Source organism: Lepidochelys kempii, chromosome 13 (genome assembly GCF_965140285.1).
Source record: "Lepidochelys kempii isolate rLepKem1 chromosome 13, rLepKem1.hap1, whole genome shotgun sequence".
Classification (NCBI taxonomy): Eukaryota; Metazoa; Chordata; order Testudines; family Cheloniidae; genus Lepidochelys; species Lepidochelys kempii.
Genome location: NC_136392.1, coordinates 19,878,663 through 19,904,540, shown reverse-complemented (window position 1 = coordinate 19,904,540; position 25,878 = coordinate 19,878,663). Strand labels below are relative to the sequence as shown.

At 44.3% G+C, this 25,878-nt stretch overlaps 1 protein-coding gene across 1 annotated transcript in view; it reads left to right on the top strand.

Moving 5' to 3' along the window:
* Positions 1-18,763, top strand: part of LOC140897231 (adenosine deaminase) — a 37,154-nt gene extending 18,391 nt beyond the window's left edge. Inside the window, exons 3-11 of the mRNA XM_073309625.2 lie at positions 232-354; positions 866-1,009; positions 4,209-4,324; positions 6,434-6,558; positions 10,769-10,840; positions 11,234-11,335; positions 13,095-13,162; positions 13,684-13,813; positions 15,455-18,763. Of these exons, the coding sequence (XP_073165726.2) occupies positions 232-354; positions 866-1,009; positions 4,209-4,324; positions 6,434-6,558; positions 10,769-10,840; positions 11,234-11,335; positions 13,095-13,162; positions 13,684-13,813; positions 15,455-15,559 (985 nt within the window). The 3' untranslated portion in view covers positions 15,560-18,763. The remainder of the gene's footprint in view (positions 1-231; positions 355-865; positions 1,010-4,208; positions 4,325-6,433; positions 6,559-10,768; positions 10,841-11,233; positions 11,336-13,094; positions 13,163-13,683; positions 13,814-15,454) is intronic.
* The last annotated feature ends 7,115 nt before the right edge of the window (positions 18,764-25,878 follow it).

Genomic DNA, 25,878 nt, shown 5'->3' with positions numbered 1-25,878 from the left:
AATTTGTCATTTATGCTTCCAGGACTAGGAAGTACCAAGGCATCAGGAAAAGAGAGGTTCTGTTTGGCTCAGTTTCTTTGGATAGTTCTGGGTCTGTTGTTTTTGGGGATAGAGATCAGAGTCCTCTCTTATCTGGGTGGGGCTCCAGAGGCACATATGTGAGGTACCTTTTTTCTGTGCTGTATCTGTTCTGTGGAGAAATAGAAAAGTGAAATGTTTATCGATTTCCAGGAAAAGAGGAATTCCGCTCCCTGGTGACACTGTTGAAGACCTCTTGCAGCATGTCAGTTACACGGAGCCACTCACTCTCACCCAGTTTCTAGAAAAGTTTGCTCTCTACATGCCTGCCATTGCGTAAGTAACTTATTGCCTGGTAACCACTGCAAGTTTCTTATCGGTCTCAGGCATCTGCAAGCTAGAATTGCCGATTTGGGGCTTGAATGGTCCTGAGAATGCCTGCTTGGGAGACTCTAAGCTACAAAATGTATTCATTTCCCTTTACTATGATAATGATGATTGATAACATCATGGTATTTTATTTGCTTATCTGAAAAAAATCACTGGTTCCTGGGAAGTGGGGGAGTAGGCTTTTGCCCAGCTGGTTTAGAGATGATGCAGTCAGTCCTGGCACCATGCAGGGAGAAAAGCTAAATGACTCTCTAGATAGGTCGCTTCCAAGCCAAAGGACTCTTGCATTCTAATTTCTCTAAGTGTGTGATGAATTTTCATGTGCTGGTGAGACGGGGATGCCTCTTGGGAAGCATTCAGACCCTCAGCAGGTCCACTCTCCCCTATCTTGTTGATCAGCAGCCCATAAGTTGCTGAGAACTCATAAATCAGACTAATCCTGTTCTTTTCCGTACAGGGGGGACCGCGATGCTGTGAGAAGAATAGCCTATGAATTTGTAGAAATGAAAGCAAAAGAAGGTGTCATCTATGTTGAGGTCAGGTACAGCCCTCACCTCCTAGCCAACTGCAAAGTTCATCCTGTTCCATGGGGCCAAGAAGAGTAAGTGAATCCATAAAGCGTAAGACTGTGCCAACAGAGCACTCTGAGATCTGCGCGAAAGCCACTGACCAGCAAATGGAGAACAGAGTTTTGCTCCCGGCAGACAATAAGGAGGATCTATAACTTGAGAGCCAGATTTTCATGGTTTTATATGCATAATTTTGTGCCTAATTTACATTTGCAATTACAGTAGTTGTATAGGCATATAACTAATTGGACACACTTGCTGGTAATTACCCAGTGAGCAAGCACAATTTTGATAATTGTGCATAGAAATTAGCGTGTGCAGTTCTGCTCCTAAACAAAATGTAGAGCTGAATCCATACAGGTGCATTGGAAAGCACAATTTAGGTTACATTTATATGCCTTAACAAAGATATACACTAGTAGCTGTTTCATCTGTGCTTTGGTAACTGCTCCTTCTCCTGTCTTCCCACTTCCTCAAAGGCTTAATAGCAGAGTGCTGTAGTGACGTCTCGATTATCTTTTTCCAGAACATGCTTCTGCATGCTAACTATTGAGGATTACAAGCAAAACTAAACTGCTGTTGTCGAAGTAGATGAACCAAGTAAATTTTGAGATGCCGTGTGTGTGTGTGTGTATATATATATATATATATATATAATTTTTTAATTGTTCTTTCACCACTTGGTGATCACTGAGTTCACTGGTTTCAGAGTAACAGCCGTGTTAGTCTGTATTCGCAAAAAGAAAAGGAGTACTTGTGGCACCTTAGAGACTAACCAATTTATTTGAGCATAAGCTTTCGTGAGCTACAGCTCACTTCATCGGATGCATACTGTGGAAAGTATAGAAGATCTTTTTATACACACAAAGCATGAAAAAGTGGGTGTTTACCACTACAAAAGGTTTTCTCTTCCCCCACCCCACTCTCCTGCTGTTAATAGCTTATCTAAAGTGATCACTCTCCTTACAATGTGTATATTAATCAAGGTGGGCCATTTCCAGCACAAATCCAGGGTTTAACAAGAATGTCGGGGGGGGGGGGTAGGAAAAAACAGGGGGAAATAGGTTACCTTGCATAATGACTTAGCCACTCTCAGTCTCTATTCAAGCCTAAGTTAATTGTATCCAGTTTGCAAATGAATTCCAATTCAACAGTCTCTCGCTGGAGTCTGGTTTTGAAGTTTTTCTGTTGTAATATCGCAACTTTCATGTCTGTAATCGCGTGACCAGAGAGATTGAAGTGTTCTCCGACTGGTTTATGAATGTGATAATTCTTGACATCTGATTTGCGTCCATTTATTCTTTTATGTAGAGACTGTCCAGTTTGACCAATGTACATGGCAGAGGGGCATTGCTGGCACATGATGGCATATATCACATTGGTGGATGTGCAGGTGAACGAGCCTCTGATAGTGTGGCTGATGTTATTAGGCCCTGTGATGGTGTCCCCTGAATAGATATGTGGGCACAGTTGGCAACGGGCTTTGTTGCAAGGATAGGTTCCTGGGTTAGTGGTTCTGTTGTGTGGTTGCTGGTGAGTATTTGCTTCAGGTTGGGGGGCTGTCTGTAGGCAAGGACTGGCCTGTCTCCCAAGATTTGTGAGAGTGTTGGGTCATGCAAGGTAACCTATTTCCCCTTGTTTTTTCCTACCCTGCCCCCCCCCCCCAGATGTTCTTGTTAAACCCTGGATTTGTGCTGGAAATGGCCCACTTTGATTATCATACACATTGTAAGGAGAGTGATCACTTTAGATAAGCTTTTACCAGCAGGAGAGTAGGGTGGGCAGAGAGAAAACCTTTTGTAGTGGTAAACACCCATTTTTTCATGCTTTGTGTATATAAAAAGATCTTCTGTACTTTCCACAGTATGCATCCGATGAAGTGAGCTGTAGCTCACGAAAGCTTATGCTCAAATAAATGGGTTAGTCTCTAAGGTGCCACAAGTACTCCTTTTCTTACTGAGTTCACTGAAATTTGCAATGAATCTCCCCATCCGTACAAATCAGTGAGGTCCCATTGTTGTTTTCAGCTCAGGCAAGGAGAAGCCTAGCACGGACCTCAGTTAGTTAATGTATAATCCAATCCCTGTTTATATAGGACCAGAGGGGGGCAGCACACCTTTTATTTCTATCTGGAATGCAGTAATAGTCATGTATACGCTTTTCTTCCCCCGCTTCCCCCTCCCCCCCTAAAAATGTTGTTCTTTCGGTAACTGCTCCATCTGCTGCCCTCTCCTGAGGACAGCTTGCCCCAGGGGCATTGTCTTGTCTTTGTGTGGGGAAATAGCTATTAGATTTTTGGCTTAAGCTGCTCCCCCTTAAAGAAGTCACCAGAGTTCAGATACACATCCCCACCCCAACCCCCCATCCAAAATGTAACATTTTCTGCCAGCAAAGTTAGTGGGCTGAGCCTTTGGGAGCAGCCCTTGTAGCTCTCAGTCTGTCTTTCTATGTCATCTGTGCTCTTTAGAACAGTGTGTCACTAAGTAAACCAGCACTGAACTTTGCAAGGAGACTTCTGGGATTTCTCACAAAACATGGTTTGAGGCTTCTGCTGCTTTTTGTGTCACACCGCTCACTGCTGCCAGGATAGTGCAAAGCTCTGCATCTTAATCAGACTTTCTGGCCAAAAAAAAGAAAAGGGGAAAAAAAAGTTCCTCTTCCCCAGCTGGCAAACTGGTTCATTTACTCAAAGAAACACGGTGCTCTAGCGCGGGGTTTTTGAAAGTGCATCTCTCAGACCAACATGCATCCCACGCAACCCTGCCGTGCCACCTCCCTCACCCTCCAAACAGATGTGGGTCACTGAGGACCTCAGTTACAAAGGAGGCTAGTGCTGCATATAGGTGCAAAGGGAGATTCACAGATGCACCTAAGGGAGTCAGAGGCCTAACCTGCTTAGACACTTTTGTAAATGCTACTAGGGACCTAAATACCTTTTTAAATCTGGCCCTGAAACTACAGTTCCTGGCAGACCGTGCTTCCTCTTGCTCTGAGGGGGTGCAGTGTACTCCTTTTTTTATATATAAATGTGGCCCTTAGCTTTCTGGCATTATGCCAGTGTGGTCACATTGGTTGGGCAGTGTTTGGATTCTCCTGTATTTTACAGCATACAGCAATAATACAGCCAGCTCAGTGATGTTACATTAGGGAAGCAGTTTCTCTTACTCTCGGATTGCTGGGGTGTCGAACCTCACGAGCTTGCTAGCTAACTTCTAAGTTTTCTTCCCACAGAGGCGACCTCACTCCGGATGAAGTGGTTCACCTTGTTAATCAGGGATTACAGGATGGAGAAAGGCATTTCAACATCAAAGCCAGGTCTATTCTATGCTGCATGCGCCATATGCCAAGTAATGTATTACAGTTCACCTGCTGCTCTGCTCCCTCCTTTCCTGACCCTTTGAGGGGTGTGTGAAATGCCTTGAATTGCGATCCTTTGGGGAAATGTTAGGGAAGCATCAGTTGCTCAGTTCTGGTTTGAATGTTGTCTCAGTGCCGTGGGAAAGTGATGGCTATTTCCCATGTAGGTGCTGGTGGAAGAGAGAGACGGAGGGAGAAGACACTCTTCATACCCACTCAGTGATTTCCAGGTCTTTTCTCTCTGGGGGGGGCTAAATCTGACATCTCCCCAGTCTCAAGATTGAAAGGTACCAGCTCAGTTTTCCCTATTTCTGCAGAAAGCAGTTTCTAACCAGCTTAGAGTTGTGCTCAGGTTAGTCTAAGCCGCTTTATGGGGTAGGGTACGTGCTCTGGCATATCAGATGAATAGCAACATCTCTTAGAGGTGCAAAATAGAGGTTAAGTGGAGTGTGTGTCGTTCATTTCCATTTCCTGCAGCTAGCTTTAAAATAAAAACCAAGATCTAGGTAGACTGACACAGGACCGCTCCAGCTGGGGTTCGAGGAGAAGTGGTCTGGTTCAGAGATTGTTCTTTATAACTGGGATTCAGGGCAGACAGGTTTCTTGTGAAGAGACTATTAGTTATGAATTGAAAGACCATGTATAATGTGTCTTCTTCTAATTCTGGTATTAAACAAACCAAGCCCTCGAAATACACTGCTTCAGTCCATACTAGAACCTCATTCAGTATTATTCCCTTCCATGATAAAGATGGGGAAACTTGAACTCCTAGTTGAGAATGAAACTAATTTCTGGGCTCCGTTGGAGGGTGGCGTTGGAAATGTTTATCCTCTATTGCTGTTCCCAGCATTCCAAAGCACAGTGTAGAACAAAAATGATCAGCAGTTAAAAGCAGTAACAAAGGTACCTGCCAATAATTCAGGTAAAGCTGCAGAGTAGATGCTCAAATTGGAAACATTCCATGGGCAAGGAGAACAATTATACAATGACTGCACTTCCATTGTCTGGTCATGATGAGGGCTAACTAAATAACCTGTTGTTTCCATACTCTATGCAGGACCAGGTCCAAAAAACAGGTGAAATACACTAAGCCACATTCACTAAAGGGCAAAATTTAAAATGTATGTAGGTGCCTGAAAATGCAGCCTGGCGCCTAGTGGGATTTCGAAAGGTGCCTGAACATTTTTGAAAATCCCACTAGGTGCCTATCTGCATTTTATACTCCTGGGGGCATTCTGCACTAAAAAATTAAATTCTGTGCACAATATTTTAAAATTCTGCAAATTTTATTTATCAAAATAACACTACATAATCACACCAGTTTCAATTATTTTGGTAACTTATTTCAAAATACCTGTCAGCAAGTATGTCTGTAACAATACAGACCAACACAAAAATTCCCCCAGGATTAGAGAGTTAAAGAAAACCCTATGACACCCAGTTCCAGTTTCTCTGCTCCCTTCCCCCCGCCCCCAAAGCCCAATCAAGAGTACCAGACACCTACAATCCCTCCCACCATCCAGAGCCCAGCCATGCCCCCACCCCCCAGCCCAAACCCCCTCCTCCCCCAGCCCAGCTGTGGCCCCCTCTTGATTCCTGTTACTAGAAAAGCCCCTTCTGCTTTGAGCTCTGCACAAAGCATTGCCCTGCGAAGCAAAGCATTCTATGGGTACTGTGATAATGAGAAAGCAGGGGCTTGGAGCTGGGAGTTCTTCCTTTACTATGTAGTCAGGCACATACATTCTAAAGTGCAAAGTCACAACGTAATACAATCTACTGGGGCTGACTCATGGAGTTTTGCTCTTGTCAAGGGCTGTAATGGTAATGATGAAGGGCTCCCCCTTGGAAGGCCTAATAACCAGGGCTAAAACCTGTCATGCCTACCAACTTTACAGGCAGTGAGCTCACTTGTTAGTGGGGCTGTGACTCTGGTCTGTAAATCTGGCTCTAGGGTTTTGTTGCTTTTATAGGGCTTCAAACTCAGGGAAGAATCCCAGAAGGCAAATGAACTAAATTTTTGTATTCATGTGAACAACCACATCTGTTCAGACAAGAGCTCAGGGATGTTTTTTCTTAAATCCTGCTGCTCTTCGTTCCAGGCTGGTCATTGGAGGTGGTGGAGCTGTGTAAGAAATACCGGAACAATACGGTGGTTGCCATAGACCTGGCTGGGGATGAGTTGTTGGTGGCTGAGACCTTCCCAGAGCATAGGAAGGCTTATGAGGTTTGTTCAATGAGCTTCTCGAAAAATCTTGTATCAATTTCTTTCTGGTTAGTGCAGAAACCGCACAGTACAAAGGGGATCTGGCAAGTAGTTCAGATCCAAAGTGGCCTGTAAGACTTTTATACATGTCTTAAAATTACTAGAAGTGTTTTATTGGCATAGTAGAAATATTACTTTTAATTTGGTTTTTAAATTACTAATAGAGCATATCCATAATTTAAGTATAAAGAGATGTTTTTATTTAAATGTGTCCCAGCTGCGTTCACAGCCTTGGTTCTGCAGCACTGAGCTAGTGCACAGAGCCACAAAGTGAAATGGATGGTAAAATGATCCTGCATTCAGATCTGCCTGGGCGCTCCAGTGAATCTGCATAGGGCTGCCTGCTTATGTTGTTTTACAGGATCAGAACTCCATACCAGACATGAAACTGGCTAGTCCCTCTTCACTGTCTCCAGCTGAGTAAAATGCAAAAACTAAATCAATCAGATAAACAGTGTAAACATATGTTCAAATTTTTTTTCCATTGTAATAAACTAAGATGATGGTATTGGAGAAGATTTCTTTCCTGAAATGTATTCTTTTTAACTAGACAGTGTTACTTTACTGTAGCTTAAAAAGGAAGCCCCATGCAAATATCTCCCATCTGTATATAAGGATTTTAGGACTCTAGGGGTGTTTGTATTTTAAGAAGTTACGTGATTGGCATAGGTCAGTGGGAGCTGAGGGTGCTCAGGAACCCAGCCTGAGAGGACACTGGATTTAAAAATCGTGCTGGGTGTCAGGTGATTGGTTGAGGTAGAATCAGGGATATCTCAGGGGTTTACTGTTGTAGTTAACAGTCCGACTGCCATCTGTGGTTGTCATGGGAATCATTACAAATGTCCTAATGTGCAAGCAAAAACTTGAGGGTGAGGGGAAGAGTATGGAAGAAATATACTTTGTTTTGCATGGCCCTGAACTTCTGTACTTTCATTATCGGTGTCTCCTTGCATAAATGCCCAGTGCCATTTTTGAAATCTATGCAGTTTCTCACTTGCTATCATCTTTCCATTAAGCACTTATTGATAAGATATTACTTGCGTAGCAGTTTCTTATCCTTTCTAACATGCTGAAGTTCCTTGTCATGAGCACTAATCAAGCAGCTGTACCTTCATCTTGTGCAACTGTTATACTTGCATTATACAAGACGAATCAATTCGTTGCTTATCACGTTACATCCAGGTATTTTAAAGGCAAATAAAACAAGATGGAAAGTCAATTAATATCTAGCTTGCCTATGCGTGAGGTCTCAAAGTCCAAATTTCTCAACCCAAAGGATTTGAATTGTTCTTGTCTGAAAGCCAGCATCTCATTCAGACTCAGAGAAACACGGAAGGAACAAAAGCTCCAATTTGTCAGGCTTTCTCAGCTGGCATGAAAGTAGAATGCTCTCTTTCTAAATTGCCCTCACACTAGAGCTTCACGCGTCAACAGTAACATGGATAATATGACTTATGAAATGAGAGGCTTATGATGAAGGGATCCGATGTCTGCCTTTGCACTGGCGTTCCCAGTTTTCAGTTGTGTTGCCATTTAAACTCTGGCTGGGAGAAGTCAATGACTCTCACTACAATTGGGGATAGTTGGGAGAGTTCTGTCTGTGACTTGCCTGCAGTAGGTTGTGGGGAGATCATGGGAAGCCATGTAAAGATCTTGAAGCTGTGACTCTAGATAATTAGCTCATGCTAAAGTCCTAGGTAAGTGATGTTCTAAACCAAAGAAGCATGCAGAGAGGAATGGATTGTCTCCTTGGTTGGGAAGTTCTGGGTTATTTAGAGTCAGAGGAGGCTGTTTGGAGGGGACGTCTATATAGCAATCAAGGGGTGTGATTGCAGTTCATGTAGACATACCTGAGCTAAGCTTTAATCCAGCTATCTCAGATCGAGGAGCAGTGAAGGTGTGAGAGCACGTGCTTCTGTGCAGACCTGTCTGTAACCCTGTGTAATTCTTGGGCAGCTACCCCACACTGAAGCATGCACTGCTGCAGCTTCACTGCTCTGGAACCTGAGCTAGCTAGATTAAATCTACTCCCGTATGTCTGCCCGAGCTCCAGTCGTGCCTGTGATTGTGGTGTAGACATACCTTGAGAATGGAGGTATGGGAGAGATTTCTGGCTTCCCCAGTGCACACCCCCACACCCACAGAAATTCCTGCCCATCTCGCTGTTTTCTAATCTGTATAGTGCACCAAAGAGGGATACATAAATGAACAATAAAAGCGAGCAGACACATCTGCTCTTTCATTAAGAGCTAGTAAGTGGAACTGATGGAATGGAAGGTGCCATGTGGGGTTGGAGGTAGAATCTTGGAAAGCAGCAGAACCAGTTGTCTTTGCTATTGTCTCTGTGCAGTATGCCACCCCTGACCCCCAGACCGTGCCACTCTTTGATCACAGACGTTAGAGGAGATAAACATAGTTGTTTTCTCTGAAAAATCCTCCTGCAAGCTGCAGATCAAGTTAATTTGCTTCATGCACGTGACCTTGGTAAAGCGAGCTGGCAAAATAATGGGAATTGGGCAGGCAGAGAGACTCGCTCTGGGTGTGAGTGCCCCAAGAGCTGGCCTGTGCGTTTAACACACGTTGGAAACAAAATAGTGTTTAAATCAAATCTTTGTTTATCTTTAAGACCTCTGGCTTCAGAGCCACCTGCTGCAGTTCTGACACAGTCAGAGCTCCCATAGACTTCAGCAGGAGTTTTGCCAGAGCTTGGAATCTTCTGTCTTTTAAATTGTTGACTCTGGGTTCTGTCAAACTCGTTGCTCGGAGCCCTAACCTGAAGGCCTTGTCATGCTTCATTGAAGTCAATGGCAAAACTCTCATTAACTCTTACTTAATCAGTCTTCGGGATCAGTAGGAGAAGCGTTGCACTCTGATAGTTCAAAGCCCAATCCAAAGCCCTCTGGATCATTCCATAGATATTGGGGGGAGGAGGGAGGGTTGGATTAATCTGTTCATCCTCGGAACTCCCCAAATTAGCAGTTTCTGACACAAATGAAAGGCCAGTGTGAAGGGAAAGACTGGTAAGCTTAGCCCTGACTGAATGGTCAGCCTTCGGGGTAACTGTCTGAGTCCCTGTTCTATGCAGGACATGTGACAAGTGTGTGTTAAAACAAAGCTATCACTGCAAACACAGGGAGTCTCGATTTAGTTTCAAGTAGACTCATCTAGGGCTTTTCGTATTAACATGCCAAGCGGAGCCGTGTCTTACCCAGTAGTTCAGAGCAGAGCCTGGATATGCAGTGGCTGCAAACTAAGTGGAAAATTCACAAAGCACCTGAAAAATTCAGTAATTCAAAACAGGAACCTCCTGAAGGGGGTGTGTGCACGTGCATGCTGCCTCTGGTAAGATCCCTATAACATCTGCTCAGTGCCCATTCACGTGCCCAGGACATTGGGGTTTGGGATTTCCCAGATCCATAGAATCCTGTTTTGTCACTGATGAAAGGTGCCAGGCTAAGAGCCCCCCTAGACAGCAGGCCCTGAACAGGTAAGGCACAGGTCACAGCAGTGGGAACTCCCCCCCGCCATGTCACCTCAGCCAGCGTGCCTCGCAGGGAGGACCATCTCCATGGCTCAGTTAGTCCTTGGCCTGTCTGCTGAGACTGCCAGCAAGAGAGACAGTTGTACGGTAGTTGTTGGGGTGTTTGTGTGATGTGGACATCAGGGACTGGACTGAGACTCACCGAACTCGCTGCATGTGGGCTGTGAATAACTGGCAACTGGCCTGCTAGCCCAGCCTTAATTCCTACATCATTGCCTTCTCAGAGTCAATGATCTGTTTTAAAAAAAAAAAAAAAAAAAAAAATGTTGTTTGAGAACATCATTCATAGCTACACATAGCCAGCAGTAGGGAATGAATTTGCTTTCATTCCCTAGTGCTGGCTGGGCTTCCCAGACACTCACCTACCCAGCTCCTACGCTGTCTGAGATTGGTAATTGATTTTCTTCTTATTTTGATTGTGTTGCTCCACAGTCGTTACCCCTGGGGTTGGAGCTCTCAGCCTAATGGTCTGTTGAAAGCATTCGCTCTGTCTTGAAGGCAGAGAGTAGTCGGTGGTGGGGTTGCTGTCCTGATAGTTTGTTCACATCCCTTCCCCCACCTGCCCCGCCTCTGTGCCTCCCCAAACCCACAGCAGCGTTTTCACTCTTTGCTTCATGTGGGCTTTTCCAGGAAGCTGAAAGATGTGGCATTCATCGCACTGTCCACGCTGGGGAGGTTGGGGCACCGTCTGTCATCAAGGAGGTAAGAAACCCCAGCGCAGGGCAGTGGAATAAGTTACAGCAGAGCTGCAAAATACTCTGTATTGTAATGCAGGGGACAAAGGTAGCTAGGGCCAAATCCTGGCCCATCACTCAATAGCCCCTTGGAACCAAATCCCCCCATTGCTCTAAGGGAGCAGAGCCTGTGCATCATACAAAGAGGGAGCCAGAGATTGAGCCTCATATAGCACTTGGAAGGAGCAGGCTCTCCTAGGAACTGGGCCCCCATGTCCTGCATGCAGGAGTGGATTGGAGTCCTGGTTTGGGGCTTGGAGGGCTCAGGAGCTCCTGTGAGCTTGCCTGATCCTCTGGGGAGCAGGAGTCAGGCCCTTGCACAGAGCTAAGAGAGACTTTACATGTTTTCTATTCTCTACAGGCAATCAATGTTCTGAAGACCGAGCGGATTGGCCACGGCTACCATGTCCTGGAAGACCCAGCCCTTTATAGGGAGCTGTTGGGTAGGAAGATGCATTTTGAGGTAATGACTAATTCTGCAGGGGTGGCAGTTGTGTAACCATCATCTTGTTCCGTCTGAGAGTGAGAGATCAGCTCTTGGGTTGCATGACAAGTCAGCACTTTGAACAATGAACATGGACGTAAATGCCTTTACTATAGGGGTGAAATTGCTGCCACCTGGAGTCCAAGTACTAACAGCGTTTAGAGTGAAATCAGCTCTCCACGCCACAGTTTGAATTTAGCTGAGGTGCTTCGTGGAAACCAGACATACAAGGCTCCAGCATGTTGCTAACTGGGCTGTTGAGCAGAAATGCGATGTCACCAAGGGGATACAAGTCTGGATCCTTCTCTATGCTGAGTGCCAGAGGTCACGTCATGCTCAGCCTTGGGGAAAGGGAGCCTGTATTATCTAGTCCATCTTCAGTGGATGCTTGGAACAGCACCAGCTCTCTGAGTAGACCGATGCCTTTACCCCTTCCCAGGCAGAGGATGAGTGGCCATGGTGTTAGGCTCACAGGAGTCACAGGCTGGAGAGTGGTGGCAGGTGAGATGTTGAAGAACCTGGTGGTTCTAAAAGGTCCCAGCTTTGGGAGCATGTCTTCCTCAGATGTGCAAAAGAACAAAACCCAGTCTGGACCCTTAGTGTATACTAACTAGTACAGTAGAACCTCAAAGATACAAACAGCAGAGTTACGGGCTCACTGGCCAACCGGACACCCTTTGGAACTGGAAGTAATCAGGCAGCAGCAGAGACACGCATGCACAAAAAGCAAATACTTTACTGACTCACTTTAGCCCTAGGACTCGGTGCTTCAGCCCGGGGGCGGATGGTTAGGGCTGCAGCCGCAGGGTGAGGGGGGGTCAGGGCTCCAGGCAGGGGGTGGGTATCAGGGCTTCTGACTCTTGGGAGCACCAGGGCTCAGGGCTTCAGCCCCATGGCTCCTTTCCTGGCTTCAGCCCCAGCACTCCCCCTGGAGCTAGAGCCCCAGCACCCGCCGCCCTGCTGAAATGGGGAACAGAGCCATGGGGAGCCCTGGCACCCCCTGCGGGGCAGAAGCCGGGAACAGAGCTGCAGGGCTAAAGCCCTGAGCCCAGGCACCCCCTGCAAGGCTGAAACCGGGAGCGGAGCCAGGGAACTGGAGCCCCAGCGTTCTCCCCAAATCTAAAGTTCTGAGCCCTGGTGCTCCCAAGGGTCAGAAGCCCTGACCCTTCAAACCACGCCCCCCCCCACACACAGAGCCTTAAAACCCCCTTCCCTGGGGCTGCAGCTCCAACCCCACCAGTGGTTGAAGTCCCTAAGGTCTTGTTCAGAGTGATGGACATTTCAGAGTTACAGGTAATCTCCATTCCTGAGGTGTCTGTAACTACGAGGGTCTGCTGTAAAAGCGTCCTGAGCAGATGGCTGTGGTTGCTCTCCTAGCCAGGCTTTTCTTTATATATGGCAGTCATAGGTCACTGCTCCCTCTGATGCGGGCTGTTCTAGAAGAATGGCTGGGGTGGGGTGGGAGGGAGAGGTGGGATGGGAATGATGGGGGCTTCTGTGCTTGGGCAGAAACACATAGCCGGAAAATAAAAGAGCTCAAAAATGTTTATATCCAGCAGGCATGGGGGTAAATGCTTGTTGCGGAGGCTGAGATTTAATGGTCATTATTGTTTTCACAGAGCTGTAACTGTAAATGGTGCTTTTCAGGCCCAGCCCCTTCCTGGAGAGCTTTGGAATCTGTGTGCAGCAGTATTATGGAAGAGACTGACTCTGCCTTTTTTTTTCCGTACACATATAGGCCTGTCCTTGGTCCAGTATCCTCACCGGAGCATGTGATCCAGATTTTGGGAAACACCCAGTAATTCAGTAAGACGTTTAAATGTATTATTTTCAAGTAACTAACTCAGACTTCAGTTATGTATAGCTGCTTTATTACTTCACGTGAGAAGCAAGTTCTAACCACTTGTCAGAGTATTGTGCATCAGCTAAGGGACCAGTTCAGAGGCACTGTAACAAATATGCCGATAGATTTTTATCCTTAGAGAGAGCTTTCTGCCCGCCTCAGGCCCCTGCTTTGAGCTGACAAGGGGCTAAGCCCTGGATTGCAGTGCAGTGCTGTCTGGCTCTGGAGTGGGTAGTGGGGTCAGACACTTCGAACATCCGTCCAACAAATGATTTGTTGTTGCATTTAAAAAGTAGGGTGGGAATAGCAATGTGAAGTTTTGCAATGCAAACTACAGCTTTGATAGGAATTTGTTTATTTAGCTGGATACAAATAGCCAAATTGGGTTGCAAGCTGTGGGGTTTTTTTAGTGTATTTTATACTTGGAAAAACACAAACTATGCAAACTCTAATATTTGTCCAACTTTAAATTCTGTTTTCCCAGGTTTATGAATGATAAAGCCAATTACTCCCTGAACTCTGATGACCCGCTCATTTTTCATTCTGCAATTGAGACTGATTACAAAATAGCTAAGCAGTTCCTGGACTTCACTGAAGAGGAGTTGAAGAGAGTGGTAAGTTGTCTTGGGATGTTCTGTGCAAAGCCACGTGTTGGAGCCTAACATGATCCATTTTTTTCTGAGATAAATCTCATTTTTAAACATGAAACCGGAAGAGAGTTCAGCGGAGTTAAAACTGTGGGGAGAAAAAGCTGAATTATGTGGGGGCACAACAGCAGATAAGATGAGGTTTTTTCTGAGTCCGCTTCAGCTGGTGGGGGTGAAGGGGCGCTGGCCAGCACGGAGTCATCATGACGCATACAAATGGCCATCTGGAATGAATGCCGAAAACAGAGTATAAGTTCTATGGGTGTTTAGACCAGGATCTGCAAAGATGCAGCACACTTGACTAGCTTGCTGCATGGAACTTTACTAAGGATGAGTCAAGATGAAAATTGTTCCCTGAATAGTTCCTCAGACTGGAATTGAGCAACAGAAGGTGGGGATGTTGGTCGCAGGTTGCTCGCTGCCCTTCCCTGTGTATTTGACTGTGATCACATGTGCAAAAATGTGTACATGTGTGTGTGTTCAATGGGAGCCTGCAGTTAGCCCAATGTAACTGCTATGCAGCAAACCATTTGGTTACAAAGTGTCCATTTGCTTTTGCCATTACTTATAGGGTCACATGGTGTCTGCTCATGCCAATCTGCATGCAAATATGACAGTGTCCTGAAAACCTAATAATTCTGTTTTTCATCTGCCTTGTACCTAAGATAAAGGGACAGAAAAATAGTCTGATAGAACAAAAACAATGAGGGGTCCTTGTGGCACCTTAGAGACTAAGGACTCCTTATTGTTTTTACTGATACAGACTAACACGGCTACCACTCTGAAACTAGTCTGATAGAGTTTCACTTCTTTGTGGGTAACCTCTGATGCTTTCCTGTTTCACCATTAGAGGTGCACTGGGTTGAAAGGAGATATGTACTGTCCAGGCATTCATGCATCCTACCATATGTTGGAGACCAGTTGATTTCCTTTCTGTGTGTTGAAGATGAATTTGCAGAATGCAGCTGTGCAGGAGAAAGCACTGGGCCTGTATCAGGGGACTCATTTAAGGAGCAAGAGTCTGTCTTCCTGGAGAGTAGACTTATGTGTTAGTTCTTCCTTCCAGCTGTAGAAAGCTCTGATCTTTATACCGTTAAATCCATGGGCAGTTTTGCTGCAGGCTCCTGCAGAAGACGAGCTGTTCCTTTCTGTTTAATGAAAGGAAGCTTATAAATTAAGGGGAGAGAGACATTTTTGTAAATTGTTAAGGGAAGCCAGTAGTGAACTTTGTTACAACAGCAGCATATCAGGCAGGGCCTGATCCAAAACTCATTGAAGTCAATGAGAGTCTTTCCCTTGACTTTAATAGGCTTTGGATCAGGCCTCTAAACTGCACATCCTGGAACCCGATAAAGGAATTTAAGACACATTGTTTATCTCCTGCTTTTTTTTAAGCCCATTACAGATCCTGAGTAGGAGCAGGTTCCTTTGAAAACTGAGGCTGCTGAAAAGAGCTCAAGAGTAGCAGTGCTAACAAAAGTGTCATTTGACTTACACCAACTCACTAGCTCACACTCACTGATGCACAAAGATTTGTGCACGTACGACCCCACACTCCCTGTGGGTATTACCCAGCTATCTCAGTCTTTCTTCTTCTTTTCCTCCCAGAACATCAACGCAGCTAAGTCCAGCTTCCTGCCTGAGAAAGAAAAGAACGAGCTTCTCAGTAAGCTGTATGAAGCCTACGGGATGGTCCCAGACAACCCATCCTAATCCTGCTTCTACCAGCCGGCAGGTTGCAGTCACCTCTCCCCATGTGTGCTCGACTCCTCTTTGTTTTAGTGGGAGCATTTGGGGAGGAGGTGCCAGGGTATTACTTTGCTGACCTTTACAGTCCGAGGCATACACTATAAAGCAGTATTTCCATGGTTCCTACCGTATATACCTACATACAGCACCCACATACTAAATAGATATCTGATTTCCTAGATTTCTGACTCACAAATGTACAGGTGGAGTTTTCTGGCATAATTCCATTGTGGCTTATGCCAGTTTTACATCCTGGTGTAAGTGAGAGCAAAATAAGGCCCTCTTTCTTTGTGGTGGTGGTAACATTTTGATGTGACTTTTTGGTGCTCTAGTTCCCTTGCTGATCTACCTTAGTCCCCCTTTGCACTACAGAAGTAATCATGTTGAGCTGCGGCTGTGGTCTAACCATGGTAGAAGACAGTTTTTTCCCCATCTTGCTCGTGTGCTTCAAACTGGGTGAAATTGTTTCAGCAAATAATTTATTTGCCAAAAAATGCAGCTTTAGTCACCCCAGAGCCATTCGCGAATTTCTCTTGCATTTGCTGAGTACAATCTGAAAATGCCAGTGACCTAACTCCAAAATGTTTTGAATTTGGCCATTTGTCTAGTGTGCAGAGGCCAGGGAGGACCTCCCTTTTACAGGCTTTAGCCCATTGGTTAGGGTACTGTCCTGGGGAGAGCTGCTCAGGCCTACTGATAAGACCTGACTGGACCAGAACCCAAGCTGAGCACAGCTGACCTGAAAGTGTCAAGTCTTTTTCAGAACGGACCTCCTGAACCAATCCCCACCTGCATCATCACCACCACCACCTTGTTCTTAGGGCTCGGCCTGGTAGGAGTTTCCCACTCCCGACTCCTCCTCTCTGGCCACCTCGTGCCCATGGTGGTGCCTGCATGTCCCTCTCTGCCAGCTGCCCTCACCTCGTCGCTCTGAGTGTGCTGCAAAGTGGGAGGTATTGCAACTTGTCAGCATGCTCAACCCAGAGGGTCAGGTTTTTTCAGATCTGACCCTGACACACCTACTCTTCTGGGCTATGGGAGACCCCAGTTCAGTTCCGCTCTCTGCCTGATGAGGAAGAAAGAATTGAACATGGGTCTCACACATTGCAGGAGATGGCCCTACCCACTGGGCTATGGGATATTCTGGTGTGGGGCTTTCTCTGTCTTGCCTGTGAAAGCTGTTCTGTATATAAATAATTAAATAGTTGTTAGAGCTGGTACTTCAACTTGGGTCAACATACTAGGTGAGCGCACTAACAACCAGACTATCAAGTCATTTTCACTTTATTCCTAGTCCAGTGACTCTTCATTGACATTCAAAGTGGCAGTTCATAGTCATTCATAAAGACATTGAACGTAAGTGAGAATGACTCTATATCCGGATGGGTAGGGCACTTTGCTGCAGTGCAGGGAGACCTATTCAAATTCCTTTTCCACATTTGACAGAGGGGGAACTGAACTCAGGTCTCCCACCACTGGGCTAAAGGTAAGTGAGGTGGTCATCCTCCCCTCAATCTCCACCCGGCATTTCATGATTTCTTCTTTGCTTTTGACAGATGCCCCAAATTCAAAAATGTCATGTTGGAATTAAACCTTTTGCTTCAACTTGACTTTTCAACTTTTTGATTCACCAAATTTTTTTTTAAAAATACTTGTGTTCAATTCAACCCAAAATGAATTTTTTTGAATTTTCTCAGAATGGCCAGTGAACTGAAAAAATCCATTATTCACCTAGTTGTAGTGTGCATGTTATAATCCTATGAGAGAACCTGCTTCTGACACTGGTAGATACCTAAATAACTAGTTTATTCTTGTGTGTATGGCTAGAAAAGACAGCGTTAAAACACAGTTTGGCCATAACTGTATGTAAACAACATTTATTTTGTATTGTAAATGGGGACTAATAACAAGATGGAAAATGCAGCAGTGGTTGCACTTAGGCTTTCCGGTTGCAGAAATACAGGAACTTTTTTTTTTAATTTAACAATTATTTTGTACTTTTTTTCATTTATTTAAAAAACAAAAACAAAAAAACCTGTGTCACAAAACCTTAAATCCTCAAAATGTCATTGCAGATGAGAGCATATAGCTTGGCTTCAGGACACCTGGGGGTCTGTTTGGGGAGCCCAGAGGCCTCCAGAGGTTTGCTGCATGTACATATAAAGTTAGTGCACATCTTTACAATTTCAGGACAAAATTCTCCTCTCAGATTCTCCCCTCCAGCATTCTGCACTTTGCATGTGAGTCAAACTCCCAGGGGCTGAATTTTGTTCTTACTCTAGTCTATTTTTTTTTTTTTAAGATTCTTTAAAATGTGGTTAACTTCTATGTTCAGTCTTTCCGACCTAAGGTAACCTTCAGGCACTATTAGTAGAACTAAGAGAATAAACTAATGAGCTAAGGTCCAATATATTGTTAAATGTCCCGGGTGCCACAAGTGTTTCAGAAGGTACTTAGCAGAATTCTTGCTGGAAGTCCTGTCTTTAGTATGTTTGAGAATTTACAAAGAAAATATTAACATAATTCCAATGCCATTTTGGTGCATTATGACACTGTTCTCCTTTTTATGCAAAGAAATGATTACATATTTGGTTGACAGTAGGTTTCAGATACTTTTACCTAAGAGTTTGTAAACAGAGCTGAGGAAACTGGGGGGCAGGGAGTAGGGAGAACTCCAGTATCACAAGTGGCTGCAGAGACCTGGACCCCAAAGTTACCAACACCAAAAAGTTGCCTTTGATAAAGGGCTACATTCACCATTCTCCTAGACATTGGAAGACGGCTGGGATTTCCTGCTCTGATTTCAGACATCAGCAAGCCAGTGATGGGCTTGATTTTTTTTATAAATGAATACAAAATGCTCTTCTCTTAAATACTTTGTGTGTGTATACACAAATATATAAATGAATTATTTTATTTTTTTAAAGCTAATGATAAGTTGTCAGTTTTAAGAATGGTTCTAACATTGTCATCCACAATCTTTTTTTGTTTGGAAATCTTTCTTCAGAAATAGATTGTGAGGAACAGCTGTTTGCATTCTGGAGACTCTAAGTGAAATGTTGTTCTGGTTTAATAAAATAACTTTATATTCAAAAAAATAATTGTATTTATAATTTCTGCTTAAAGAGCTAAAGGGAAAATGTCAAATTCTGCACCATAATTCGAGCCAAATGTGACCCACATTGTTAGAACCTGGGGGATAATGGGCTCTGCATTTTTTTTATATAAGTATCTAATAGCATGTTGCCAAAATATTAAAGATAAAACATCTACCTTCTGTCCACCATCCCGAGCTGCTATTTTGACAGGACCTACAAAAAAGTAATGTTGTGAATTCTTCCTTACTGTAGTTCTATGGGTAACTTTTGAAATTTCATCTCACCTCCATATCCCTAGGGCCTCTACAGTCAATCACAACCACTGGTGGAATCTGAGTGGCACAAGCTGGGCTCTGGTTGCTTGAAGGGAAAAATTGGAGATGGGATGGATGGAAGCAGAGGCCAGGTTGGATCTGTTCTCCCATTTAGCAGGCATGTAAATTGGGAATAGCATCCCTGAAATCACAGGAGTTACACCATTATAGAATGGATGCATCTTGGATCAGAATCAGGCCCTGGGTGTACACATGGCAAATGTTGTTGTTCAGTAACTTTGGGGCCTGATTCCCCCCCCCCCCATAATGGTACAAATCAGGAGTAACACTCTCAAAGTCAGTGGAGTTACACTGGTGTGGGAGGAGACTCCTGTTTGAAGTGCAATCGCGTCTCTTGTTCAGACATTGGAGGCTCACAACTTCCTCAGAGCTGTCGATATAAGCTGTTCCAATTTCACACATCATTTACCCCATTATGCTCAAAGAAAGAGACCTGTCACTGCCAGACATGACAGTGTTATTACTGGGCATTGGGCTGTGATTTTTCTGCCGTGTAGTCCAAAAACAATGTTTTGTTTGGTGTGTTTTCCCTTCTGAGCTGTGCAGAATTAATCAGAGCTGTGAGGCAATGCTGAACTTGGAACTCTTCCCTCTGCAGTCAGTTAGATCCTAGTGTCAGCTCACTTTTGGAGGCCCACTTTTGCAAGGGTCTTCTACCACTATGTCCGTGATCAGAGTTTCACTTCCACTTCATTGAAGTCAGTGGGAGCTCTGTGGGCCTAGCATCTCTGAAAGCCAGGAGGTTACTGAATAATATGATGTGCTTGTTCTTTCTTTCAGCACAATTGGTGATGGCAGCTGACATGTCAGGTGACCATATTTCCCAATGCTGAATATGGGACATCTGGTAAAATTACTCGTACTCCAGTGAGTTCAACGCCAATCAATCAGAACTATGCAGTACAAATGTTCAGATTAACATCAAGTTGACTGAGCCCCTGTTAAAAAGAAATACTGCATAGTTGGATTCTTTAACTTCTTATCTTTAAGGCATTAGGGTTCACACTAGGGATGTAAATACCATTTTAAAAGTTAACCGTTTAAACTATTAAAATTTGTCATTTAAAGGATTAACTGATTAAGTGGTTGGGGCAGACTCCACGGGCGGGGCGGGGGCTGATCCCGCCGGCTTGGCTGTGGCCCCTCCAGCTGGGGCTGGATCTGCTCCTGCCGACGCAGGGCTGCTGGGGTTGGCACAGGGTTAATGTTTAAGGTTGGTTAACCAGTAAGACTGTTGCTTTCCGGTTAACTGGTAAGCAATATTTTACATCCCTAATTCACATGAGGAGGGAAGATACATACACCCCTACCCCCCCCCCCACGCATATAGGGGGAGAGGTCACACACACACACGTCCGGTGCCTACCCCACCTGCACTCACCAGCCACCGCAGCTTGCAGCCCACAGCCAGTGTCGGCTGGAAATGGGATGGGGCCCTGCTGATCGACAGCTGGCACACAACGGGGGCTGCGCTGACAGACCAGTGCAGGGGCACCTGGCCCTGCGGGCTGCATCATCACCCCGCCATTAGCCTTGCACACCCATCTCCATAGTCGGCCACGGGACGCTCCCACTCACTGCTCGTGGATGGGTGGCTGGCGAGCAAGGATCCGGCCAGCAGCAGGAGTGGACCCACCACTACTGATGGGGGTGGGAGGAGACAGAAAATATGGGACAATTTGCCCATTTTAAAGAGAAAGTTGGGACACTTGCAGGAGGGCTTAAATACGGGACTGTCCCTTTAAAAATGGGACATCTGGTCACCCTACTGTGGGTCTTATTCTCATAGGGGAAACCTGATGCCCCCTGTCCTTCCTGTCCAATTGTAGTTTGCAAACAGCTGATTTTGGCTAAAAATAAAACTTGAATGCACATTCCTGTGAGCTGAGAGACCAAAGATTTGACTGACCCTGGCAGAGCTTGAGTTTATAGATGTGTATTATTCTGTCCCCTACTCTGCCTGGCTGCTCCATTCTTGTGAGCATGTGGGAGGCTAGATGAGAGATGGATTCTACTCAGCCGGAGCTTCAGAGAACAGGAGACTTGGAGATTTAAAGCCCAACTCTGCTCTTACTGGAGTCACTGAGAACGTGGCCAGTTTCCTGCGGACTTCAATGGGAACAAGAGTGGCCTCTTACATGCCATGTCGGAGCAAAGTTGGCAGCATGATCCAGTAGAAGCTGATTGAGCTAAGTTGGTTGTTGGATTGTAAAAACAAACAAACAACAGGTGCAGCTTCTGCCTAGCTGCCAAATGCTTGTTTTCTAGGCGCTTCAGAGCCATAAATATCTCTCTCCTGGCTCCGCAGTCATCTCATTTCTTTCAGAGTAGCAGCCCTGTTAGTCTGTATCCGTAAAAAAAAAAAAGGAGTACTTGAGCCACAAGTACTCCTTTTCTCATTTCTTGGGCTCCTTGCTCCAGCACTTGGGAGCATATGAAGCTGGACAGCACTGGTGTCATTTGAAATAGCTCCTTTCCCTCTGTTCCCAACATAGATGTAATCTAGTGTGATGAGCTTGCAATTCCACGTTTCAGGAGATAGAAGTGGGGGGAACAGACAGTTGCAGAAAAACCCCACTCAACTTTATTATCTGAGAATTGTGTGTTCTTTATTACAACAAGCGTATAGTTTATCAAACAATTTTTAACACAAACATGTCTCTGAAGAGAGAGTGTGTGAAACTTTTCCAGAAATAAATACCTTGGAGCTAGATGGATTCTGGAAGAGATTAGTCTGAATTTTATCAACTGTCACAACACACAAAAAAGCCTCTTCTGCCCTTCTTCTAACAGTATCTGAAAACCCTACAATGCCAAATGGTGTCCATGTGTGGTGCTGCTGAGCCTGCAGGTGGAGTTTGTCCATGCACCTGTGAGCTTTGGTCCTTTTATGATTCCCAAAAAGTAGCAGCACAGGTTAATAGTGTTCAATATTAATGCAGCAGGAACTCCCGTCACCCCTCCCCAGCTGATCCCCATGACTCCAGGTGTCTGTGTAGGCAGCGCTAAAGATCCATTCACCTCTAAGCTGGATACAGAAGGAAGGTGAAGTAAGGGAAGCTCCGAAATCTCTAATCTATGGGAACATGAAATAAATAAATAGTCTAAATGTACAGAGTAGAAAATGTACCTTATACAGTAAAGGCTGAAGTGTAGATTTTAAATGTCCTGTAGCGGAAAATTGCTACTGAGGCACTTTGAGAGTGGGTCATGAGACTACCACCCGTGCAGTGTTGTTCTAAGCTGTTCTAGATGGGAGTAGAGTTCCATGGATGTACCACTCACTGATGAGCTTCCTACAGAACAGAATGTTCAGGTATCTGAACAGAATGGTCGCAGCAGAGGCATTTAAGGGGAGAATTCATTGTTCTGGTTTGGCTCTCAATTGTCAGCAGATTTGATGGAATGGTCCCATTTGTAGTGTCTATAGCAGAGCTGTCAAGCAATTAAAAAAAATTAATTGTGATTACTCGCACAGTTAAGAATAGAATACCATTTATTTAAATATTTTAGCTGTTTCCTAAATTGTCAAATATATTGATTTCAGTTACAACACAGAACACGAAGTGTACAGTGCACACTTTATATTTATTTTTATTACAAACATTTGTGCTATAAAAACAAACGAAATAGCATTTTTCACTTCACCTCATATCAGTACTATAATGCAATCTCTTTATCATGAAAGTTGAACTTACAAATGTAGAATTATGTACAAAAAGACTGCATTCAAAAATACAAAAAAAAAATAGGTAAAACTTTAGAGCCTACAAGTTCACTCAGTCCTACTTCTTGTTCAACCAGTCACTTAGACAAACAAGTTTGTTTACATTTGCAGGAGATAAGGCTGCCCACTTCTTGTTTACAATGTCACCTGAAAGTGAGAACAGGCGTTCGCATGGCACTGTTGTAGTCGGCATTGCAAGATATTTATGTGCCAGATGCACTAAAGATTCATGTGTCCCTTCACGTTTCAACCACCATTCCAGAGGACATTTGTCCATGCTGATGAAGGGTTCTGCTTGATAACAATCCAAAGCAGTGCAGACTGACACATGTTCACTTTCATCATCTGAGTCAGATGCCACCAGCAGAAGGTTGTTTTTGTTTTTTTTTGGTGCTTCGGGTTCTGTAGTTTCCACATTGGAGTGTTGCTCTTTTAAGACTTTTGAAAGCATGCTCCATACCTCGGATTTTGGAAGGCACTTCAGATTCTTTAACCTTGGGTCGAGTGCTGTAGCTATCTTTAGAAATCTCACATAGGTGCCTTTCTTTGTGTTTTGTCAAATCTGCAGTGAAAGTGTTCTTAAAATGAACAACATGTGCTGGGTCATCATCTGAGACTGCTATAACATAAAAATATATGTCAGAATGTGGGTAAAACAGAGCAGAAGACATACTATTCTCCCCCAAGGAGTTCAGTCGCAAATCTAATTAACGTATTATTTTTTTAACAAGCGTCATCAGCATGGAAGCATGTCCTCTGGAATGGTGGCCAAACAATGAAGGGGCATATGAAAGTTTAGCATCTCTGGCACATAAATACCTTGTGCTGCCAACTACAAAAATGCCATGTGAATGTCTGTTCTCACATTCAGGTGATATTATAAATAAGAAGCTGGCAGCATTATCTCCTGTAAATGTAAACATACTTGTTTGTCTTAGTGATTGACTGACCAAGAAGTAGGACTGAGTGGACTTGTGGGCCCTAAAGTTTTACATTGTTTTGTTTTTGAGTGCAGTTACATAAAAAAAATATCTACATTTGTAAGTTGCACTTTCAAAAAAAAGAGATTGCATTAAGGTACTTGTATGAGGTGAATTGAAAAATACTATTTCTTTTGTTTATCATTTTTACAGTGCAAATATTTGTAATAAAAATAAGATAAAGTGAGCACTGTACACTTTGTATTCTGTGTTGTAATTGAAATCAATATATTTGAAAATGTAGAAAAACATCCAAAAAATTTAATAAATTTCAATTGGTATTCTGTTGTTTAACAATGCAATTAAAACTGCGATTAATCGTGATTAATTTTTTTATCATGATTAATTTTTTTGAGTTAGTTGCTGCGATTAATTGACAGCCTTATTTGTAATAAACAGAGCAGGGCCTGCTGCCATAATGGACAGATCTGCTCTGAAGGAGCCGCAGAGGGCCAAATTCCCCACTGAAGTAAATGGAGCCCTCCTATGTACTCTAGGACTGGGTTTAGCTCTGCCAAGCTCATTCCAAGGGCCCACAGCAGTAACATTCTCAGGCTGTGGAAATGCAAGGCCTATTTCTTCAGTATGGTACAGCCCCTTTGTGCTGCTCCACTGACAAACAGGCCTTAAACTCAGCAGCCCAGGCCAGTTGACATGGGGAGTGGCCAGTGAAAAGGATTGGCTGGAGAATCTCTCTGCTCTGACTATTTCCAAGTGCTAGAAGAGTCGCTTGGGGCCATAGTGTAAGTTAGGAGAGCTCTAAGGCTGCTGTAAGTGATTCCAGGGGCTGAACAAAGAATTGCAGAGCTACCAAGAGAGGATAAAAGCCAACTTTTCCTTTCTCTTTGGGTCCTGCCCTGAATACAGGCCAGCCACACACCTGAGAAATCAAAATCATTATCATGTGACCTCAGGAGGCTAAGGCGTTGGTTGGTGGGGAGGGTTGGGTAGAGAGATGGAGAAGAAACTGAGGATAAAGGTTAAATACTCCATCCTGAGTTTTAACCGGATGGCTCAGCCCCAACAGCCTCAGGGGAAACATTTATAAAACTGATATGTTTTAGCTGCTGATGTGACTCTGAGTGTTAATGTCATTTTAGTTAGTGCTGGGGATGGCTCAGTGGCTGGATGTTGGATTTGCAGAGCTGGAAAAATCTGATGACATAGGTGACAGATGAGCACAAGAGAATGGTGAGAGTGCAAGAAAACAGTGGGCTCTCTTGTGGGCAGTCTCCCAATAGAGAAGCCCAGAACTGAAAGGGCCATGAGACAAAGCAGAGGATAAGTCTACCCTGGAGCTAGAAGATGTAATTTCCAGCTCAGGGAGACATACTTGTGCCAGCTCTGGTCAAGCTTGAGCACTAAAAATAGAAGTGTAGCAAAGCCAGCCCGAATATGATCCCTTCCCTAACCTTAGGTAGATACTCGGGAAAGCTAGCCTCTCCGGCTGGCTCGTGCAGCCTCCGCGACACTGCTGTTTTTAGAACATTAGCTCTGCGTGGATCTGTCTCCTCAAGATGGAAATTAAACCTTCCAGCTGGAGCAGATGTTTCCACTGAAAGATTTTGATGTGCTAGGTCTAACACATGCTGTGGGCTTACTGTCAATTGTGAGGAAGCTCGCAGTACTATTGCCATGCTATATCCGGCTTGCAGTTAAACAGATGACTTCAGTATCCCGGGCTTTCAATCCAGCACCTTTCACCAGGGCTGAAATCTATAAATCTATTGTATTAATTTAAAATTTGACATGTAAAGAAAGACAGTAAGAAGTGAAACTCTTTCCTGTGACTCACTCAGGCCCAAGCAACGTTTCTGTGCCTATAGTGTCTAAAAAGTGTAACGCATGGATAAGGATTAAAGGCCTGTGAAAAGATTAATAAAGAGAAAGAAAGGAAAAAGGTTTGAGAACCTGTATGTACTTACCTCTCATATATGGGCAGGTCAGTGTCTGTATGTTTGGATATACAGACTTATTAAATTAATAAAGCAGATTCAGAAGCTAATTCCTTGGTGTTTCTTCAATGCCAGTTTAAATGGTGTCCCATCACTGACAAAGAGAAACTGGGTCCTGCCCTCTAAGTGGCTCCATTCAGTCTCACATTTGATCCTGTCTCTCCCATGCCTCATAGTGTACTTGAGTA